The sequence below is a fragment of the Clytia hemisphaerica genome, unplaced genomic scaffold, assembly GCF_902728285.1.
Source record: "Clytia hemisphaerica strain Z4C2 unplaced genomic scaffold, Clytia hemisphaerica genome assembly, whole genome shotgun sequence".
NCBI lineage: Eukaryota > Metazoa > Cnidaria > Hydrozoa > Leptothecata > Clytiidae > Clytia > Clytia hemisphaerica.
In genome coordinates, this window is record NW_027103638.1 from 707,225 (window position 1) to 731,090 (window position 23,866).

At 34.9% G+C, this 23,866-nt stretch overlaps 2 protein-coding genes across 2 annotated transcripts; both read left to right on the top strand.

The window, feature by feature from the left end:
- Positions 1 to 1,455: 1,455 nt before the first annotated feature.
- LOC136802753 (high affinity cGMP-specific 3',5'-cyclic phosphodiesterase 9A-like) lies at positions 1,456 to 19,845 on the top strand. The gene is made up of 13 exons (XM_067059511.1): positions 1,456 to 1,605; positions 4,723 to 4,878; positions 5,808 to 5,953; positions 6,439 to 6,485; positions 7,157 to 7,264; positions 7,524 to 7,665; positions 8,331 to 8,426; positions 8,691 to 8,906; positions 14,791 to 14,858; positions 15,685 to 15,790; positions 16,991 to 17,095; positions 17,524 to 17,670; positions 18,047 to 19,845. Exons 1-13 carry the CDS (start codon positions 1,518 to 1,520, stop codon positions 18,596 to 18,598), a joined length of 1,977 nt encoding a protein of 658 aa, XP_066915612.1. The 5' UTR covers positions 1,456 to 1,517; the 3' UTR covers positions 18,599 to 19,845.
- A 2,202-nt stretch (positions 19,846 to 22,047) lies between these two features.
- Positions 22,048 to 22,913, top strand: LOC136802811 (5-hydroxytryptamine receptor 2C-like). Its single transcript, XM_067059577.1, has 2 exons — positions 22,048 to 22,680; positions 22,872 to 22,913. Exons 1-2 carry the CDS (start codon positions 22,048 to 22,050, stop codon positions 22,911 to 22,913), a joined length of 675 nt encoding a protein of 224 aa, XP_066915678.1.
- Positions 22,914 to 23,866: the final 953 nt, after the last annotated feature.

Genomic DNA, 23,866 nt, shown 5'->3' on the forward strand with positions numbered 1-23,866 from the left:
CATCTGATACATAGTGCAGGGGTGAATAATCCCCAAAATGGTTACGCCTTAAGGTCCATTAGAGGACAGAGGAGTGAGTACACGCTTTTTTTTTATAAGAATACACTTTATAAGAATGTCCATGATGAAAATGGCCAAAAAATTAAGAATACACGTTTTTTTTTTTATTAGAACCTAGTTTATAAGAACATATAGGCTGAAATTCGTCGAAAAATTAAGAACATCCTAAGAACATGCCCAGCCTCAGTTTGGAAAAAAATGACAAGAAACTACAATTTCTTCCTCTTTTTAAGCAGTTTTAACCGAATTTAGGGGTGGATCTTCAAAAGTCGAGTGTCAAATATTGTCCCAATTTTGCCAAATTTAAGTGCTCTTTATTTTGTATCATATTGTCGATTTACAGTAGTCTGAAAAATTAAGAACGCATTTAAGAACATTTTAGGCTGAAAATTGCTAAAAAAATAAGCACATCCAGGCTCAGCCAAATTTTAGGTGTTCTAATAAAAAAAAAAACGTGTATGGTAAGAATATTGCCATCATGGAATTTAGCAACTGAACCTAAGAATGCCATTTTTAATGCATTTTAACCTGTAGATTGCCAATTTCGATCTTAACCTAAGAATACCGTAAGAATATTTTTGGATGATTTTCGCCAAAAAGTTAAGAATATCCATGATGAAATGAAAAAACACCATTCTTATAAAAAAAAAAGCGTGTATTGGGAAAAACCAGTCTACAAGGAGAGTTTTTTAATCGAATTTGGTTTTGAAGTTTGTGCTAAGCCCCTGCTAAGCTTTCGAGTTTGGACCTTTTTTGACACCAGACTCTATCCTAGAATCGTCTCTTCCCCACTAACGCCCTATGCTCTCTAAGGGCGTCTCGGTGAGTTCTCTGGAATCTTGCTTTCACTTTCGATTTTCGATATCATAAGCAAAACAAAAACATAGCATTTGGAGCGCACCTATGACGTCAATCAATTGATTATGACGTCACGTTGCTGGGCAACAGCAACATTTGGAGTAATTTTTTACGGCGTTATGGTCAGTCTTACAAAAGTAAGTTCACGGGAGTAAGGGTTTTTCTAAGATCGGTGAGTTAGTCCAGGGTGATAAATACTTTAAGCTTATCGAAATCCTCTGCGGTGGAGTGAGCACCCTAGGTATGTAAAATACAGAAAATATAAACTTTTGAAGGTTTTATATCAAAAATAGAGTAAACAAAGACAAAAATATTATATTTTTAATGAATTTCTTCACAAACTTTTCAGTTACACTAGAAAAAGTAGTCTTCATGAAGAGGATGAGAACTCGTGTTATAATTATGAAGTAGTTGGGCTCGAAAGCCTGCCATCATGTGAAATGGGAGACAAGCACTCATTCATTTTTCTCATCTCATCACACTTTCTTTTTTTGCTACCTTGCTTGTTTATTTTGGTTATACTTTTATATTATAATGTAGCTATCCCTAAATTAACCTGAGTATCAAATTTACACCATTAGAAAAATAAGGATTGTTAAATGGAGACCAAAATAATATACTTCACTGTAAGTGATCAGGAAGAACAAGCTGAGTTTTCAAGTGATGCACTTTCAGAAGATATAAAAGGTTTGTTTGTTAATAATTTGCTATACCGTGAACATTCGTTAATCCTTTGAACAGCATACTCTTCTGGTCCAAAATTTTTAAATTGCCACCAGGTTGAGGAGAGGGAATATAAGCTATTATGACTTTTTTTCTTTTGCTGATGAAAGTTTTGCAAACCAATCAACTAATTAGGACACATGTTTCCCCTAATCACCAGTTTGCAGAGTATGGCAGAAATCATCGAGATCTCGGGGGCAGAGTGTGTATCAGTTTCAAGAGCAGGGGCAAATTTTTGATAATTTTCTGGTCTCAGGGGCAAAATCACTGAAAATTGGCTAATTTTGTTACTTTTTCTGGTTGTTTAGCAGCCTTTCTGGGTGGGTACACAAAGTTTAAATGCAAGATTTCAATGGTATAATTTTTCCTTGGGGGGCAGCCATGACATGCTCTGAAAAGTGGCCTAATCACGATGTCACATTTGATAATTAAAAACCCCAGCATTATTAAAACAATATAATAACAGTGAATTTGTTTTTGTTTTTGTACTGTAACACTTTTTCAGTTTCTTTTAGGTTCCCCATTGTATAGAGTAATAATTTTTTTGTAGGGGGTTATCCTGCTGGGTTGCAGTGAAAATATATTCAATTCAATTATCCTTTTTGATTTTCAGTAGTTTAATACATTGACGAGGGTTGGCAGACGATATCATAGATGTTTTGGCGAATGCGATAGTCTTTTGAATAACTAATTACTCCATAGCAGTTACCTAGAGACAAGATAATTTCATCATGTTTTTATTGTTTGAGGGAAAGTAATATGTGTGGAGAGTAATTAGTTGTTCAAAAGACTGTCATGTCCGCCAAAACATCTATTCACCAGGATTCAAGTGAAATTTTCAATCTGCAGACCTAGACGGGGGTTTAGTTATCATCAGTTAGGGTTAGGGTTGGACATGGAGCTTGATAGTCACAATATAAGGCCGTAGGGGCAGTAATACTTAACTTAGATCCCTTAGAGATTCTTGTAGTAGGGGCACCGGTAGGGTTGGAAGCTTTGTTAATTAAAGTCTGTAAATTACAGGCTATAAGTATTTGTGAATGCGGTTTTCTAAGGTTTGTAAACCAAAGGTTGCTTGCATTTGCGGTTTAAGCCTATTTCACTGATATAGGCAAATTTCAGAAAAATACTCAGAAAACAGTTAGAAACACTTGAGAAAGTTAGAAGATCAGGGTAGAAAATTAGAAGATCAGGGTAGAAAATAGGGGGAAAATACCTTAAGAGAAAAAAATTTGGTGGTGCTAGAAGAAATTTTGGTGAATGAGCCCTATCGCCAATTCTGGTGCAATTTGGCGGAATTTATTTTGGTGATTTAATAAAATTTCTTCCCTTAAGGTAAGAGACGATGCATCCTGGTGAATGATATCATTTGCCCACCTATTGAAAGATTCGTGTAACGTATTTGTCAAATTGAAGAATAAAATACTTCTGAAATATTCAGTGCTAAAACCAGCTGAAACCATGAGTTCAAAGGCTCAATCTCAAAATTAATACCTTTTACAAAATTAAAAATTTTACTCTGGTGTTCACCTTTGAAATGATATGAAAATTTGTCATACAGAGGAATATTCAATGTGTTCCTATGACAAAAAGGCCAATCTTAAAATTGGAAGATTTGGAAGATTTTCAATTTTTCAAGGCCTTTACTTGGAGATTGAACCTTTAGTCATGTGGACAACAATATAGACCTTTTGTTAGCTCTAATACTTCTTTAGGAAAACATGACCGTCTATTGCATAACTAAGTACTACATCTTAAATTATGATACCTCCACACTTTAGTGGATGCAAGTAAAAGCAGCAGGAAATAAGATATTACCTATAAATGAGTTTTGTTTAAATTAATACGCATCTGTAATCGGCGCTAGCAAAAGGTCTGTTGAAAAACAAAAAGGCTCTATTTTTTCAAAGGTTTTCTTTTAATTCTAAAAAAATATTGTACATTATTCTCTATGTTATAAAGATATATTTCAATGGCTTTTTTAACATTGACATTTTCGGGAAATCCTATGGTTGCAACATTTTGCCATAATTCCCGAAAGTCTATTCAACTATTTATACTATTATTCAACTATTTATAGTAAGTTTGGAACTGCAGTCAAGAGAGACCTGAAGGTTCCCATTCTTTTGGGGATGAAATGTCAATGAATGGATGAATGATTTGAACCATTCCCAGACTGTGTCTTTTCTTGATATCCACCACTTTTTCTTTTTTCACAGATATGTGTGTGTTTGTCACAAGATTTTGTTTTTACAACAGTCAATCCTATTGTAAAGGGAATATTACAAATTTCAAAGTCTGTAGTAGATCTTTCTTATATTTAAACTTCAGTGATAACTCTTTTTTTGTTTACAATTCACAGTTTGATTTTGTTGATTTTAGATTTAACTTAAATGTTGTTACTTTCCGTACAAGACTACCAGTCATTTCAATGTTAATTTAAAAATCACCTTTCATAACTCCATTAGTATATATCTTTTTCAAATCAATTTAACTTCCCCACTTTGGCAAAATATGTTGCATGGCATTGAAATTTGCTTCTGGTGAATGTACACTTAAATATGCTTTTTAGAAATGATTTAAATCCTTGAGAAGAAAACTTTAGATTAGAACACCCAAGAAAGATAGATATCTATTCTAACAATTAGAAATATTGTCTTGTGTTTATATTTTATATTTATTTTGTTTGTGGTAAAATATAAGTACAAAAGACACATAATTGACGTCATAATCTTAGCAAAGTCAATATTTTCCACAACAAAAAGTAGGGAAACTTTCTCTGATCAATATACTTGAAAAACTGTTGAAAGCAGTATTTTTTAGCTTCACTCAACAGATAAAGTTAGCTTAGTATTCAGTGAGGGCAAAATTTCACAAGAGAGCCAACCTGCTCACTAAGGCCTTAAGGGAATTTCTTGGCTTTTAAATATATGTCTTGAGTTACACACTGAATTTATTTTCTTTCTTTTATTGCAAAGATGCAAAATGGGTTCTCCAGTGTAATAACTCTCCCAATAATGAAGGTATCTTGCTTTTAGGGTCATCTCTTAAATAATCAATTCTATCTATCCTTATTTTCAGATTGCTTCCGATGTGCTGCAGAAGCTGGACCCTATGACATTTTAAAGCTCTACAATCACAAAGGCAATCTTGTAAACATTTCTAAATCACTACCAGAAAACAGACCAAATGAACCTTACAAGTTGGAAGTTGTTGCAGCCCACTGTGGTCACTGTGGTATATTTTTGATATTTACTTATTATTAATTTTCAAATAGAATTTTCTATTAGTGGTAATGAATTTTGGTTTAGCAAACTTGCACCTAAATCTTTAGACTACGGGCATCCCTGAAATTGATTTTGATATATGGGATGCGTATAAAAATTTTTTCTGATAGTTACCTATTTGGGGTAACCTGTTTCAATTTGCTTAAAAAGGTACAGAAATTGAATGATTTTATTAACCCCTAGTTATTCAAATCTAATAAAATTTAAAGATGTCTCAAAACTTATGATCAAGTTCCTAAAACAAAGATGCGGCAACTCTCGGACAGGAATTTTATACATAGGCATCCCCTATAGCAAAACATATCAGAGGGGATGCATGCAGCCTACTAAATCTTCAGAAATTTCTTAAGGTTTCTTAAGATAGGATACTGCAAATGAATTTTTAAATAGATTCTGTGAATAAGAATGACAAATATTGAACAGACTACAGTCGACTTATTCTATCTGCCTGAAGCCCTATTATAAATAAAAGATGGCCTAGTCTTCTCATGAGGTCTTTGCCATATGAGTTTTGTTAGTTTATCTCAATTCTAATGTGTGGGTTTTCCTATTCTTATTGAGAACTACTATTTAGTTCATTGATGGGACAATTTTTTCAATCTTTTTCTCTTCTATGAAAAATTAGGGAAAACTATATATTTTTGTTATCTTATCTTGTCTTTTATTTGAATTGAAAAACAATTTATGTAAGCTGGAGACCATTTTCTGAATTGTATGTCTTAAGATTGCCTTTTTCTTTGATGTGATACTTTACATAACCTTATGGTAGATTTGATTTGTGTTATTCTAATACCATTCAGGTGGTATTCTTTGAAATTTTGACTAAAGGTTTTTCTCTGACTGTTATGTTCACTAATTAGTTCAATCTTGTATTTTTAGGGAAAGACTTGCATGGTGTAGATGTTGAAAATCTGGATACAAGGCTTGAAAAGCTAGAGAAACGTGTATATGTAGAGGAAGGTTATCTACCACCTGAATTAAATGGTTTGAAGAACAGGATAGAAAAATTCAAAACAAAATTAGAGGTAAGATATGCATATTATCATTGGTGTACCAAGACCTTGTCTAAGATAGGTTTTTGCCTTGTTCGGCAGAAAAAGGGCCCCTCTGTCTCCAAACGACACAAAATTTGAAGAATCTTAAGCTTATTTGTAGTATAATACCCCTTTTCTGTCCAAAAAATAGTAATTTTCTTTGGCAACTGATAAAGCATCTAATTTTGATGGTCATTATACTTTAGTAAGGTTTTTATCTTAGGATTAGTAGTAAAATTGGTATTGGCATTTCTTCAAAATGAAATAGTGATTAATTATTATAAATGCAAAAGAATAAACATATGAGACTTATTCCTTCCTTTTAGGCATGCCGAGTTGAAAATCTTAATAATTATATTTCTTTGTTTGTCAGAAAGCTCTACTTATGTATCGAGCACTGTAAAAAGACTGAAGAATTACTTACTATTTCTTTGTTTGTATTTTTTTTGCAATTTGCAATTTTTATATTTTTACAGAATGTTGAACATCTTAGCTGGTTAGGATTATTCAAAGATATGTCAATGTAAGTCTATTTACCTATTTAAATTTCACCAGGAAATGTTTTCAATTAAAATTACCTCCAAAACCGAACCAGAATGTTTCAAGCGACCGTAGTGCAGAGTTAGACTAGAGCATCCGACTACAGTTCGCAAGGTTGTGGGTTCAACCCCCAGTCGGGTCATACCAAAGATTCCCAAAATGGTACTTGATGCTTCTTTGCTTGATGCTCAGCAATTAAGAGAAGGATCGAGGGTAAGTGGAGCAATCCAGGGAGAAAGAGTGGCGCCCTTCCCTTCCTTCGGGTAGATAGCTATCGAAAGAGTCGCCTCCGACTGCGATCACATGCTTACTTGAACCAGAATGTAGAATGTAGAAATTAAACTACGGTTAAGATAGGAGAGTTCAGAACTTTAGATAATTGTTTCCAAGAGTTTCTATTTGCAGAAGAAACTCTTTATTCAGATTGAATGAATTTGATTTCAATTTTGAATACATGTATGAATTATCCATTGATTTAAAGACCATAACTTTATTAACATCTATCTAAATTTGAGTTTCCTGCAAAATTATGTTCAGCTTTTGAAAACTTGAAAACTCGAATTTGAAGAATCACATTGTAGAATATAACATATTTCTATAGACACCAAGTAATATTGTTCATACTCTCATCTTTTCATTATATTTGAATTTCAGAGGACCATCAGCATTACCATACAAATCCACAACAAACAACAATAGGAAATGCAACAAAAGAACTGATAGAGAATACAAAGATGTTTTGGAAAGCTTCTTAAAAATGGGGTAAGGCATGGACTATGTTTCAAATGTTTCTACTAATACAGACGCGAAGGAAGCTTTTTAAAAGCTTGTTTGGAAGATTATCAACAAAAAAGAACTGAGGTTAAATTGTGTCTTACTTGAACTAGAAATGTTCCATTTGGTGTCTTATTACTTTAAGAGAAATCAAATATTAAAAGCAATCCATCATCAGTTGAACCAGGCTCTCGTGGCAATTTTTTAAGTATTACCTGATCTCAAAACCTTTTACATTTCATTGCAGGTCTGGGTTGACATCTGAAGAAACTTTGGAACATTTGCGCAGACCGACGTTTGATAACTGGCAATGGGAAGATGCAGAAATGATGTTCTTGGTTCAACAAATGTTTCTCGATCTAGGGCTAGTAGAAACTTTCCATATTGAGGTATGTGGAGCATTTTTTGGTATCATTTTATTCATGATGTTCATGACGTAATGTTTTCTACGGAAATACCCCGGTTTTAGCCAGTAGTGGCAAATTTAAACTGGACAAAAGTTGTATAAAATTTACCACTACTGGGCAAAAACCGGAGTCTTTTCATAGATAACAAATTACCTCAAAAGTATCATGAATTCTGAATCCATATTCTTGATATGCGTAAGTCATTTTTCTAGCGGAAACACCCTAAAAATAGGAACACAGAGGTCTAAAACCGGCTTTTTTGGGTGCTTCCGTTAAAAAATATGATGTCATCTTGACTTGCGCATATCAAGAATTCCTTATTTCCTTTTTTTTTTCTTTGGCTCGGTGTTCATGAGATTTAGAATAATAGGGTAATGGCAACATCCTTCAATCAATGATGATATTTGTTTTTGAAAATTGTCAACCATGATTGCCTGATTGAGCTCCTCCAAAGGTGCTATCAAATGGAACATAAGATGTTGTCGCTCTCTTGGTTCTACTGGCTCTACAATCAAAATTAAGCGTAACCTAACGTACCCTTTCCTCCCACTGGAATTGCTGCTTAACCAAATGAAAAACTGAAAATTATTAATAAATAACTTATACATTGAAAGTCTTCACATTCTATCTAACTCTTTCACGTACAGGTTCCAGTATTACAGCAGTTTATCTTCGAAGTATACAAGCACTACAATTTAGTTCCTTTTCACAATTTTCGACACTGCTTCTGCGTAACTCAGATGGTAAGTCTCATTAAGATATCATGTTCATGTTTTACCCTCCCCCCCCCCATACCACATAAAATTGTCTTGAAATGAAATATATAAAATAGCAATTGTATTCTGTCAGTCTGAGACAACGTTTTTTTTAGTCTAGCAACCCAGGGCAGCAAATGCATGAATTTATAATATTTTCTCAGCCTGGAAGATGTCACCTTTAAATTACCAAAATAGTTCAGTATCACTTTATGATCATGCTTGATGATGCACAACATTTATTTTTTTTAGATGTATGGTATGATTTGCTTGAGTGAAGTCAATCAGCGGATCACTCCACATGAAGTTCTTATTATGCTTGTGTCAGCATTTTGCCATGATCTTGACCACCCTGGTTACAACAACATTTACCAAGTGAATGCCAGGACTGAACTGGCCATCAGATATAATGATATTTCACCGTTGGAAAATCACCACGCTGCTGTGGCATTTGATATTCTGAGCCAGGTATATTTATTTTTCTATCTTTTCTTTTTTTCTCTAATTTTTGATATTTTCATCCTCAAATATACTATTGCAAACTGAATTTTTTCTATTTGGCTTATTTAAAATTTTGAAGTTTAGGTTTGGCTTTGTTGTAAATGTTGATTTCTGAATGACTTGAATGACCATCTTTTTAAATTTTGACAGACACAATACGATTATTTTTTGGGAACAACTTGATGAAGTGCAGATTACTATATAGCTCGAATTAAGTGAAAATTAAGAAGGACATGCTATTCATGATATGCACCACTGCAATGTCTTCTGACATTACATCACGGACCCAACAGCTGATTGGTTGTAAGTGACGTAAAATCAGTCAATACGTCACTTTGAACCAATCAGCTATTGAGTGGAATGGAAGACATTGCAATGGTGCATATCATGAATAGCATTTATTCTTCTCTTCTCTCATCAAACAATTTTGTTTTGGGACTTTTACAGACAGGGTTTGACGTCAAAAGAGGAGTCACTTTCAAATAGAATAGAACAGTCATCAATATATAATAATTCTAGACATCTTTTTATTTGATTATGATGATTTTTAATATAGTTTCCTATGAAAACCCTATCCTGAAACAAAATCAATATTTAAAGTTTTATAACATATGAATTTTTTTTCGAGACATTTCACGCGGTTTTCTTTTGAAATTTGACCTGTGTCAGTTCATAGGAGTATAATTGCAATGTATTAAATGTTTACTAACGTTCCAATGACGTCATTACTGCTTTGACAGAAATTTTTGTCATTCATAATCCAAATGGAAATGGAAAACACAGTATTATCATCGACGTATTATATATATCAAGAATTTTTATCAAGTTCTACACTGAGAAACCCATAACGATAGAGATCAGAATTATCCTTGAAGCATAGGCCCTTTGGCCTTGGCTTATAGCCCCTTACCTTTTTTAAAGACCAAAAATTGTCGAAAAACTGTTTTTATCCAAATAAATAGCGTTTTAAAGTGTTTCGAAGGTGCCAAAAGTGAAATACTTTTGGTCCTCTTACTTCAAACGGATCGTCGGGCCCATAGTTATATTGAGAATTGAGAACATCTTTTGCAAAATCCATTGCTCTCTCAGTTATTTTCTAGTACCTAAATTTATTTTCGTTTCTTTCTGATTTTTTTATAGTATAGGTGCACTTCGATTAGTTTTTTTTCATAGCTTTTTCTCTAAAAGTAAAAGGCCCTTTTTTGAGCCAAAATCTTCATAAAGTATCTAATAAAGGATTTTAACTGTTCAATCCTGTTTAGCTGGGTTTCGTCTTTATTACCGCTCTATGTGAAAATAATTAGAATTTTTTGTAAATGTATTTCATCTAAGATCAATTGCTGAGATTTTTTGTCTCAAGATTTCTGTGTATTTATTACGTCAAATCAAATTTTTAAAACGCTTGGCTTTCGATTTTCCAATGCATCCCTCTCCTTGTACCTGGTAGTATACCTGAGAGTAAAGTCACACCACATTACTTTTACAGCGTTAAAACGTAACCTTTTTGTAGAATATAAGAAAATGACACTTTTAAAACATTCATAATACATAGAGAGTGGGTGGTTCTTTTTGAAAAATATGTGGGTGGTTCACTTTATGTTTTTCTACTGACGTCAAAGTAAAGCCCTCTTTTTTAACTTACGTCTTAAATACACAGAAATATTGCGAATTTTCATTTCTCTTTCAGCAAATCTATCATAAGGGGCCTCGCATAAGTCAGCTCCTAAATCTCGAAAACGTTTTTTATTCTGACTAGATTCTAAAGTTCATGACCTAACGCTATCGTTTTTTTGTCTTGGTATGTCTAAGTTGTTGAACACCCGACTTTTTGGACCTTGATTGGTGTGTGACAACGTTTTTACGGCCAACTGTGTAGTGACTTTAAGGCTAAAATGAAATTTCCACCTTCATTTATCTGTCAGTCAAGTCAAATCTCAGAAGAAAGAAATTCCCTTCCTATTAAACCATCTAACGGTCGATCTCAGGAACCCTGTCGCTGTTTCCATCCACTGAAACAAAAGAAAATAGTTAGATATTGAAGGGAGAAGCAACTAAGCGTCATTTTTTTCGTGAATTTTAGTGAGGTCCATTAGCACAAAAATACTTCAGATGTTGATAAAAGCATGATATTTGGCACAGATTACCCTCAGAGGGCTCATACTTAATTTTAAGCAGTGACGCCTAATTATTTCATATGACCAACTGCCAGATTACGTCATCATAAAGCTGAACAAGAAAAAATTCAGGAAAAACTGATAATACTAGCGGAAAGAGCATGAAATTTTGATGAAAATTGAGGTATTAAATATGTCATGAAAATGTTCTAATCAAAATTTTTGAAGTCAACACAAACCTATCCAGGCAAAACTGAAAAGCTTAAAACTTCTTTCTAAAGCTCATCTGTACCAAATTTCATGTTTTTCTTACCATCTGAAATATTCTTGCGTTTTATGAGCTAAAAGACCTCACTATTTAGGTTCCTTAAAATTTCAAAAATTAAGCATTCTTATAATTATGTTGCATTGGAATAGGCTCTTCCCGAAAATCTTTGGGGTGGATGATATATTGGATATTTTGTCCAGGGGTAGTGAAAAATCTTCAAAATTTGCCTTGTTTTGGGGTCAAACTTGCTCTAGTTAGGGGTGATTTTGAATGTCCGGGAGGTCAACTGATGCTTGTCCGGGGGTGAGATCTGTTTTCAGGGGGTCACAATGTTCGAGGGCTAAATTTTCAAAAAGTGTTATATCCTCCACCCCCATTTTCAATTTTTTTCTGGAAGAGCCCAATTTATGATCAACAAATAAACCCTCCTAACAAGCAGGTGTTTCTACAACATCACAAAATACTACGTATCAGTGTGTGAAAAAATAACATATTGTGTTGCAAATATTATTTTTTCCTGTGAGATTTTCTTGAAAGCTTCTAATTCTAGCTGCCTTCTGACGTCAATCGAATTGTAACTGTTTTTCTTTAATTCATTGTAAAAAATATTTACTAAAATGTTTTCCTAAACCTGAAATTTTTTTTTCAATGTCGACCTCTACTTAATTTAAATATTATTCCCGAAATCGAACTGATTTCTTAGGTCGTAAAGGAAATGACATTGCTACACATTTTAAACCTTAATCCTGAGAACACTATATAAATTTAAAGGGTGTATTACATTGCTCCTATTCCTTGTTTCTCAAAATTGAGGAAATTTTATTGACGTCAAATGGTCAAAGAAGCAGCTCAGGTTTTATCTAAAGGAGGTCTTTGATATCTCTTTTGCTCTTTTGTTCCCCTAAATCCTGTTTAAGTCTGTTCAATTTCCCATGAGGTACACCGCGGATCAGCTTTACTAACGTCAATGTATCCCAAAGTTTGGCAAATTTCGTTTATCTTAAAAATGAAAAACAAGGTATGAAAGGTCTTACTATCTACTTAGAAAAATAGTACACCACTCTCAAAATTTCGTGTCGCACCCTTTTTACCAGCGATTTTAAAATTTTGCTTTTACAAAACCTGGTTGAACAAAAAATAATGAGTGAGACAACACTCAGATATTCAGAGAGTTAGATGCTTTGTTATTTCATATAAAAAAATTCCCAAGATTCCCTGATATTTTCGAGCACCAAAATTTAGAACACTGAAAGTCTCATATAGCAAACTACTTAATAAAGTAGAGCTTCTAGATTTTCATTGACTTTCAATGCTTTCTTTGTTCCGAGATCCTCCAGCCAAAAACTTCTTCCCCAATTTCACAGGATTTTTCATCCCCAAGCCTTGGAACTTTCAATTTTTGGACCTACCCCGGTGGGCTGTAGGTCCTATAAATTAACCTCTGTTCGTCCGTTCGTTACTAGCTTTTCTCGGAATTGGCTCATTAGTTTTTCCTAATTTTTGGCACAAAGATGCAAAATGGTAATGCCCAAAATGTGACGGAGCCCGATTTTCGAAAAAAATTCATTTCCGGCCGAAAATGCCGGAAATATGCCGGAAAAACCGGTTTTTTGGCATTTTCTCGAGATTTCATCATTAGTTTTTTCTGATTTTTTGCACAAAGATGCGTATTACTAAAACATAGATTAGTCCGATTTTTGAGAAAAATTATATTCCGGCTGAAAATGCCGGAAATATCCCGGAAATCGCCGTTTTTGCAGATTTTCATTGGACTTTTTCCTTATATTTCGTTGTTTTTTCACACAAAAACATTATTTGTAGCAATGCCCACCATCAAGCATGGTTTAATTGTCAATAAAAGTGATTTTTGAAGCCGGAACTTTCTAAAAATCGCCGGAACGGCCTATTTTCGCCGGAAAAACGGTATTTCTTGAATTTCTCGAGCTGTACTTTATATTTTTTCATGAAATTTTGCACACTGATGCAAAATGGCAATACCTAAAATATGACAGAGCCTGATTTTCAATTAACGTACTTTTCCGGCCGAAAATGCCGGAAATATGCCGGAAAAACCGGTTTTTTGGCATTTTCTCGAGATTTCATCATTAGTTTTTTCTGATTTTTTGCACAAAGATGTGTATTAACAATGTCTAAAACATGGCCCAGTCCGATTTTTGAGAAAAATTCTATTCCGGCTGAAAATGCCGGAAATATCCCGGAAATCGCCGTTTTTGCAGATTTTCATCGGACTTTTTCCTTATATTTCGTTGTTTTTTCACACAAAAACATTATTGATAGCAATGCCCACCATCAAGCATGGTTTAATTGTCAATAAAAGTGATTTTTGAAGCCGGAACTTTCTAAAAATCGCCGGAACAGCCTATTTTCGCCGGAAAAAAAAACGGTATTTCTTGAATTTCTCGAGCTGTACTTTATATTTTTTCATGAAATTTTGCACACTGATGCAAAATGACAATACCTAAAATGTGACGGAGCCCGATTTTCGAAAAATATTTTTTCCCGGCCGAAAATGCCAGAAATATGCCGGAAAACCGTTTTTTTTTTACATTTTCTCGAATTTTCATCTTTAGCTTTTTCTGATTTTTTGCAGAAAGATGCGTATTTGCAATGCTCAAAACATGGCCGAGTTCGATTTTTGAGAAAAAATTTTTTCCGGTTGAAAATGCCGGAAATCGCCGTCTTTGCAGATTTTCATTATATGTTTTCCTTGTATTTCTATGTTCTTCACACAAAAACATTATTGATAACAATGCTCACCATCAAGCATGATTCAATTGTCAATAAAACTGATTTTTGCGACCAGAACTTTCTATTAATTTTTCCCTACAACCCTTCCCTACAACCCTTCCCTCTCCCCCCATCAACAATCAATGATGAATTTATTGCGTTATGCATTTTCGCTAAACGATATATTTTCTGACTGATTTTTTTCTCCTCGCATTGCTATCTAACTTTCATCATCAGGTAGGTCCATTCAGCATCTAGCTTGTTGCTTCACTTTCTGTTAATGTCTCCGTCCGTCACGAGTGTCACTTGGTTGCGAGGTTGGCAGAAAACTCTCAATAAAAAGCTTACTAAAGTTTGTGGGTGCTCGCATGAGTTTTCAAATTTTAGTTTTTTCTAGTGTTTGTCTCTAATTTTGGAAATGTTTTTGGCGTGAAAAACCCAAGTCCTAGAATATCGTGGATGACCGCTTCTGTACCAGTAGCCAACCCTAGCTGCGTTATCACCCTTGTCCGCCTGATGAATCGTCTGGAGTCTGATACTCTCAGTATTTTGAGGTGCTTGCTAGTATCTAAAATCCGTTTGAAGAAAGGACTTGGCCTGCAATATTCCATACCCTTCCTCATTTTCAGTATTTCGATTTCCTTATGTTCGGAAGGTTTTCTGTTTTTCAGAGTCTCATTTTGCCGTTGCTTAATAATATTTTCACTACTTTGGTTTTTAGCCTCGATGCAACATCTTCAAGAATATCAAGTCTGATATCTACAAGAAGATCAGAGAGGGAATCATAAAGTAAGTGGCGGCATGCTTTTCACCAATATTTACTTGTCCACTTATTGCCGTTCTTCATTGTGTGAAAGCTGGCGAAAGTGATAATACTTTTTTTCAATACATTATGTGCTTAAGATGTGCAAAAAATAGTTTCTCGACCGTCACTTTTGATTTGATCAATGAAATTGTATAATTCTTTTTCGAATAACGCTAAAAAGCCTTACGTAAAGTGTGGTCGCTTTAGCTTGCAGACGACTTTCCTTTATAAAAGATGATCACGTCAGTCTCTTCCTCTCCATATAATCAATAATTTTTTTTCCAATCGATAAGCAATTGATTGATTGGATATCGATTGATTCCGATAATCGATTCGATAGGTAATCGAGCCTATTCTAAAATTAGCGTTTCGATTAATCATAGATCGGTTTTTATAATCGATTGGCTATCGAATTTGGATCAATCGACCATCTTAAAGCCAATCGATGATTAATTGATCCAATCGATTGACAATTGAGCATTCCTTAAAATCACGATTATCGATTATATATCAATAACCGGAATCAACCGATATCCATTTGGTCGATTTGAAAAAAGTTATCGATTTTATCGAGTGTGAGAGTTTGGCATAAATTGATCTCATTTCACCTAAGTGCCACCAAATTACAGTGTTTATCCCCGAGTCATACCATTCTGCACGTATGAATAAAAATTAAAAGACGATACGAAAATGAATTAAGCTCTCGGCTTTGTATTCAATAAATTACTTTGGTAGCTCGAAAAATTTATTTGGAATCAACAAGTTTGAACTTAAAAGTTGATTATTGTAACCGTTGTTCTTCTGTGTTAGGTTGATCTTAGCGACGGACATGGCAAAGCACAGCGAACTTGTGAATGAATTCAAAACGACAATGGAGAAGAAATTCGATTGGCTTTCCCCTGACCACAAAGAATCGGTAAGGGTAGACTCGATATTAAAGGATACTCCAGTCCTCCTTCGGTTTGTGAGGTTGTTCAAGTCCGAACAAAAGATTGAATATCGACCCAAAGAGAGAAAATCGTAGGCCTATCAGGGGTTTTAGTAGTTTTAAGTAAGGATACTGAAGGTTAGAGGTAGGCTTCTCTACAGGTAATGCTGCTATATGAGAGTCACCCGAAGACTTGAACCATGGTTGGGCCCGAGGGGAGAAAATTTTGAAAAATTGAGGGTTTTGGTACTGAAAAAGCGGCTTTTTAGCAATAGAACTAGAGAAATCAAAACAAATGTTGTATGAATTTGGAAAAAAATGCTTAGAATTAAAGGAAACTCTCAAGAACTCTCCAATTTGGTTAAGATCTTTGGATTCATGGCCCTGGAAAATACATCAGTGTATCCTTAGCTTGTCTTCTGTAATCTCTAGAAAGGTTAGATTTAAGTCTATGAAAGGGAACCCTAAAGTTTTCACCAGGTTTACGAGATGTAGGGTACTTTTGGGTCAAAGGTCTGCAAAAACTGATCAGAACGAGAGTAAAAGTAAAAATCGACCTTTAGAGGAAGGTTATTCCCTATTTCGGTCGAGGTTTTGCGGAAAACGTCACACTTTGAGGAATGGAATTTGAATTTTCTGACATTGGAAAGCTTTCATGAAGTAGTTAAGAATTTGATTTAGGATTTTCGAGGTGTTAGAAAGGTAACGCTTTGCACACCTCCCCCCCCCCCACCGTGAGGAGGTTGCTTATGTACCCAATGCTTCACTTTATCGTCTGCGATGTACTAGATGAAGTTGGGGCAGGGTATGGCATATTTTAAAAAAGATGGAAGGGTGTGAGGCTGATTCTTCGAAGAAATTATTTTACTTTTTCCATTTTCGAATATAAAAGTAGGGTTTCAACCATTGATCTTAAAGCCCTAAAGGAGGTAGGTGAAACAACTTATTCCCATCCAAAACGCGCGATCCGCGTGGTTTCAATCGAACGCAAGTATATACCGCGTGAGCAAACAAAGCGAAAGAAAGTGCTACAATCCGTAATCCTAGAAGCGGAAAATCTAAAGGCTTCATTTTATCTTGCTTAAAAAATGTTGAAGATTCCTATCTAGCCTTCAGCTTTAAGCTGGATGCTTTCAGCCATTCCTCGCCTTCATCGTCTAATTCTTTCTTTCCATTCTTTCCCTGCAGATGATGAAGATGTTTATCAAAGCAGCAGATGTTTCCAATGAGACAAGACCAATGGATGTTGCTGAACCTTGGCTTGAATGTCTACTTCAAGAATTCTTTCAGCAGGTTAGTAGTAGATAGTTTCACGAAAAGTTTGTTCAGGGAGTTTTGTTTGGTGTCAGTATTGTCACGGTACGGGTTTTAGATCTTTATCAAATCAATTTCTAGTTTTTTTAGTGAATCTTAAATCATATTCACACAATTGACTCTCCTTAATTCGATCTTCAAGGGACCAAAATTTTCTTCGAATTATGGAGAGTATTTAATACCACTTCCCAAATTGAGAGGTCCAATATTTTATAGTTCGAATTACAGAAAAAATTGAGTTATAGAGATTGGTTCGAATAATCATGAGTTTGACTGTATTGGTTTCATTTCGCCGAAACAAACTTAGTTACCTAAAACAGATTCGCCGATCCGAGTTTAAAGAACGGTATTATTTTGAGACGATTATGAAACATTACGTAAAATTGTTTCATTTACTCATCTTTCAGAGTGATGCTGAAAAATTGGAAGGTCTTCCAACAGCACCTTTCATGGACCGTGAAAAAGTCACCAAATCATCTGCACAAATTGGTTTTATCAAATTCGTGCTCATCCCACTGTATCAATCGCTATCAGAATTATTCCCCGCATTCGAGGTACTCTTTCTACTAGTTTATGAAATAGGTCTTTTGTTTCTTTTATATCTAACAATCGATTTTTTTAACGCTCTCTCTCTATATTAAGCTCTAGTCTGGATGGTCCATTTTTCACCCTGCCTATTCTAATTGTGAATCAAAAGTGGACAGAAAGTTTGCTGTCTAAAGTCAATGCTTTGCCTTCTATCGACTTCAATGCCATGGCCTTTTTTCAATCTTTTTCAACCAAAAAATTTCAATTGCCAACTTTGTACCCACTTCTTGCCTACTCTAGCAATTATGATATAGGCAAAGCGGAAAATCGGCCGTCTAAATTCTCGATTTCTATGAGTTATAGTGTTTTTTTTTTATGACTTTCACATTTTTTGCTCTTCAGGACTTCTTGCTAAATCCTATTTTACGCGCATTCGAATATTACGTCGAGATGGGTCGTAAAATGGAAGAAGAGAAGCAACGAACGCAGGAGAAGCAAGAAAAGAAATTTACGCCTGATTTCGAACGGAAATTAGACAGAGATATCAGCCGTAAACTCAGTCGTGAATTCGATAAGAGACTGCACCAAGAAATTCATAAGAAAATCGTCGAAGATAAAGAACGCAAATTATCCGGTGATTTCCGACACATACACCCACCGACCAGCGGTAATAACAGCCGGAAAACGTCTTTCGATAATAACCGGAATGAAAATCGAAACAGCGGAACGACACCTCCGAATTCAACAACAACTCTTGGGTCTTCTCCCTTGAATAATAGAACTAATATCGGACAAAATTCATTAGAAACTCGTTCAAATCACTCAAAAGGACAAGCGAACAATACGACCGGAGTTTTGATATCATCTTTTAAAAACTCCGGTAGCCGAAATAATAGTATTGAGGAAAAACCACCCGTGATCGCAAACGGCTCTATCAATCATGACCATACCTAAATGCAAAGCTATTTACTCATGCTGTATTTTCAAGCACGAAAGAAACCGCGAGACGTGAAGGTGGAAAGCGGCTGGTTCTGACCTCAGGTGAAGGTAAACAGCGCTCTTAGATTTCCCGCCCTTCAACTTAGGGATGTATAAATAAAATCAGGGTGTGGGTCTTACACAGTACCAAAATAATATAATATTATTATACCCATTTTAAAAACAACGTATCTTCCAATTATATTTATGCACGCAAGAAATTCATTCAAAACGAAATATGAATTTCAAAATTCTTTAAAAAAGAGTAACAACTTGAGTTTTAAAAAAGAAACTATTTTTTATTATCATTAATTTTTGTTTTTTCATTTTTTTTTTCTAATTATCATTTTTATTTTTTATTTTTTCTGACTACTTACGATCCCTTACTTAAAACATCTCAAAAGCTCTGGTATACTTGCCTGGTATGTAGCTCTTTACATGCTAGAAATCGAACAAGACGGGAGCGAAAACCCTCAGTGACTTATCGAAAGGTAGAACGTCATATTAGAGAGCATTTTCATTCGAAGCCAACTTTGATCCAATATTTTCGTGATGTTTTAGTTTTTTACCCATTCCATTATTTGATACCCAGGTTGATTTGAAAGCTTTCTTTTTTGAAGGACATAACCTTGGACATAAAGTTGGGTACAAAAAATTGATGTATTGAGATAAAAGGTCATTGTGTATGCTATGCGAATGTTGTCGGCTTATTGGAAAACCATTTGTTCTTTAAAATCTCAATGAGAAATAAAAGGCTAGGTCGATTATCATCCCCAATAGGGTATAGCCGAAGGCTTGAGTTGAATCTACTCTGTAGGAATTGATAGCCACATATTTCCTGCCTGAGTTGCATCAGCCCGTATGGTTTTCAATTTAGTAACAAAATTTGAAAATTGTAAAACCTGACAATGAAGAAAAAACAATGAAGAGCTAGATTCAATCCCTCACCATCCGAAATGTGGTGCAAATTTAACGTTTAACTTTGGTTTGTCAAAGAAAGGTTGCAGATTCATCTCTAGCCTTCAGCTTGAAACGGGAAAATCGTTCCTGCATTTCGTGTTTTTATTAGGCCATTACTCGTTTTCTGTTATTCTTTGGATTTAGTTCGTTTATTTTTTTTTTGTTCACAACAGAATAACATTTCATTTTTTAACTTATAATTTTGAAAAAGTTTTTTCGTTACTTTATACTCAAAAAGAAAGAAAAAGCACATCACATACCAATTATTTTTCTTATGATCTTTTTTTCCCAGCCAATATTTTTTCAATCAATTGTCTCTTCCAGAAAAAAATCGTTCATGGGGGTGGAGGATATATTATTTTTTCAATGATCTACCCCAGGACATTTCGATTTTTCACCCCCTGGACACGCGTTTTACCACAAGCATCAAATCGATCCCCTGGACATTGCAAATTTACCCCCTGGACATTGCAAATTCACCCCATGGAGATGGCAGTTTTTCAGGATCTTTTCGATACCCCTGGAAATATATCTTCCACCCCCTATGAACGGTCTTTTTTCTGGAAGAACCCAATTCATTTCTCTCACTTTGACAATAATTGATCAGTTCATTCTACCAATGCATTTCGTCAGACGTTCTTAAGATATTTCAATATCGCTTTCGCTAGGATTGACACTCTTGTACCAACATCGATTTTTTTCATGTGTCTTTTCGACGGAGACGATTAGCTTCTGCTTTGGATAGATCCTGATTGACTGAGGACAACGGTAAAATCAGCTCTTTTACCGTTCCCGGTTTTGCGGGTCGGAGCTATTCCAAATCGCTTCAGTCGCTCCGCCTTCCTCAAAAATGCAAATACTTAAACTCGCTAAAAATACGATATGTTTGCTCATGCGTAATTTTAGGCGTAGATTTTTATAATACTTTATTCTATTGAAAAGTAAATCAGTAGATCATAGTTGCAATCCTTGTGGGAATTCATCTCAAAAGGGAATTTTAAATTAATTTTGAGACTTTTCTAATCAGTTTTTATTGAATAAGACCCCCTAGAAGTCTAGAAATAAATATCATCAAATTTCTATCATTTTGATTTATTTCTGAAAATTATTTTAGATCAGGGATTTGCTTTTGAAAGAAAAACTTATTAATTTCCATTGCAAAATCATTCATTTGAGCTTGTGATTGAATTCACAATCTGAAGTTAATCATGAATTTTGTGCCCTTATGTATTACAATGAAGTGAATACAGTCGCTCTCATTTTGTCTTATGACCAGCCACCAGAACCGTTGGAAAACAAACGGATCCGACGAGACTCGAACTCACAACCATGCCATTCGCGGGTATTTTTTCTACTATCCAATGATTCTGGTGGCTGGTCATAAGACAACATGAGAGCGACTATATTCACTTCATTGCAATCTGAAGCTATCATTGCGGCTATTAAAATCTGAATTTAAAACTGATATCAAGAACGCAGATAGATTCTAAAAATATCGATAACAACGATGCAAAATATCTGGTTCCCTTCCAACCTTACCGTCAAAATTGGACGATAGTGTAGAAATCAACATGGCTGAGATTTCGTCGAAATGATCAAACATTACTGTCAGTGAAGCTTTGTTGGAGTGCGGCCTTTCTCAAGTGGGGTTTGTAAATTGGCTGTTCGAGGCTATTTCTTTCCAACAGTGAAATTCCATTTCTTTGATCCGTTATCGGTTAACCTGAGATCAGATTGTGGTTGTTTTCTGCCCACCACGCTGAAGCTCTAAAGGGATGGGTGAAAACATACAATCTGACGAATATGTAATCTCGAAATCGTAAGGACTGCGTTCGTCTAAAAGGACTGGAGATGACAACAAAGTTGCGTGATTGTGTTTATGAATAGGGCGCCGTATCAGTTTTTGACTTTCTGGCGCACAACAAGATTCTTGTTGTAAAATTTTCCGCGGGAGGACTATTTTCCTCAGATGTATAATTTTCAAGTGCCTTCAGAGGTTTACCGTGCACGTAAGACAATTATGAACAGCTGTTATCAGGTTATTATCGGTTGACTGAAAAAGTTTCTTGATAACTATTTGTTCAAATTTTAAAAATTATACTTATTCTTAAAACACCCCCTTCTCACGGACCCGGTAGGATTTTTTTTCAATGGGGGTTAAAAATAACGGAATGCAACTCGATGGGGGTTGATATTTTCACATTTTTGATGGCTGGGGATTTGAGTTCTTTTGTTTTCAAGTCAGAAAATTCAGTGGGGATGGAAAAATGAAAAATAGCATAGTATTTTGCAGTGAGGATTGGGTTATATTATTATTTTCAGTGGGGACAAAAACTGGAGGGAAATTTTCCACCGGTGATGATATTTTGGACAGTTTTTCCAGTGAGGAGGGGTCCCAGTGGGTCTATGAAGGGGTGTTTAAAAAGAGTAAATTTTGTTCTTTTTCATATTTTAGACCAATAAAAATGAGCAAGGTAAATACTTTAACCACAGATGTTGAAATGTCGCGGCACTATTATACTTCAGAAGCAGGTAGCATTGTGCTTATTCTGATATCCTGTTTATGTTTGGCAATGAATATCTTTGAAATCATCTACATCAAACGGAAGAAGAAGAAGAACAGTTACGAAACACTACTTCTCAGTTTATCGATTTCAGATGCATTATTCGGGTTTGCCAATATTGCTTTGCCACTCTTAAATATGACCCATCAGTTGTTATACACCTACATCGTTAGATATGCTTACCTCCTGTCTCTGCTCTTATCAACTGTCCATTTGACAGCTCTGGCAATGGATAGATACGTTGCTATATCATTCCCTTTGAAACATCGTGTTTACTGGAAGATAAAACATGCCAAATTCTTCCTTTTCATCTTATGGTTGTTATCCACTTTGACCACATATTTGATATACCCGTACCAAAAAGCCTACGATTCTAACGATCAGATTCTTTGGAGTCGCATGAAGAAGACAGTCTCATCAACCTTAACCACCGCTGAAATCCTCCTTGCAGTCTTATACACACTGGTGTACATGCAAATCATCAAACAGAATCGCAGAATGTCACAAATCAGCAACAGTAACCAACATGGTTCTGTAAATCGCCAGAAAAATGCTCAAAGCAGCTTCATACTGTGTCTGTTAACAGCTCTAGCTTTCATTTTTTGTACTTTGAGTTTTAACATACAAATGAAGCAAAAGACGAGACCTTGGCCAAACATCTATGCTACCGCATTACTTGTTATTAATTCTGGATTGAACTCCTTCATTTACTACTTTTACGGCAGGATTACTCGATGGAAGAACAAACGTCGAAAAAGAAAGATTAGATCTTCTTCTTCTTCGCAAAACGGACAGTATCCCTTACGATCCATCAAACGTTGACGATTGGGCCATTCCATTAAATTTCCATACTGGGGAAATGTTCGTCCAACCCCCCCTCCTTGTATGGACATAAAATGGAATGGCTAATTAGATTTGGCGTAACATTTGACGTAAATAATTTCTTTGCGTTTTTATGAAATACATTATCGACCCTTTAAACACCTCGACGTTTATATTTCGCCAGAATCGGATCATCAATAATGGCCAGCGTTAATTTGGCCGACGTAAAATGGGCTAAAATGTTGTATTTTTAACTTATAAGTGGCGTTATTTTAAAAAGCATTTTGCCAGCCAAGTTAAGTGTTCGCAGAATTCAGTTAATCTGTTTTCAAGTTAATATCTAGGAGTTTATAAAAAGGAACAAATAATTTTTACAAATTCAAATTTGGTAGATTCGTTGATTCTAAAAAATATTGCACATAGCGCACATGGCGTTCTAAATCTACAGGCCTAGCAAGCGTGCAGCGACCTATCGATTTTGTGGGGTCACATCTTGATTTTCACTTTTGAAACTTTTTTCGAAACTGCAATGACTTCAAAATTTCAAGGATCTCGCAAGTTAAATTGTGACGTCATCCATCCAAGATGGCGAATTATTTTGCTTCAAATAGGGTAGGAAAAGCTCTATCTAGTGTTTTATACTAGTCATAGCTTTCACTAAATGCCCCCACATAAAGATCATGTCATGCACTTATAAAGCTTTAATGCTTTAAAGATTAAACATTAAAAAATAATCAGGAATAATTGATTGATTTAATTATTGATTGATTGATTGGTTGATTGATTGATTGATTGATTGATTAATTGATTGATTGATTTATTGATTGATTGAGGCGTTTGCTTGAAAAAAAAATCATATTCCATTATAAAAAAATACATACTTGAAGAATTCATGCAG

Bases quoted from the DNA above. Each gene is read 5' to 3' on its own strand.
- LOC136802753 (XM_067059511.1), top strand. From the start codon at position 1,518: ATGGAGACCAAAATAATATACTTCACTGTAAGTGATCAGGAAGAACAA. The intron at 7,666-8,330 runs GTATGTGGAGCA...TTTCACGTACAG, and splicing joins TAGAAACTTTCCATATTGAG to GTTCCAGTATTACAGCAGTT. The intron at 17,671-18,046 runs GTACTCTTTCTA...TTTGCTCTTCAG, and splicing joins AATTATTCCCCGCATTCGAG to GACTTCTTGCTAAATCCTAT.
- LOC136802811 (XM_067059577.1), top strand. From the start codon at position 22,048: ATGAGCAAGGTAAATACTTTAACCACAGATGTTGAAATGTCGCGGCAC. The intron at 22,681-22,871 runs GTAAATCGCCAG...CTTTTACGGCAG, and splicing joins ACAGTAACCAACATGGTTCT to GATTACTCGATGGAAGAACA.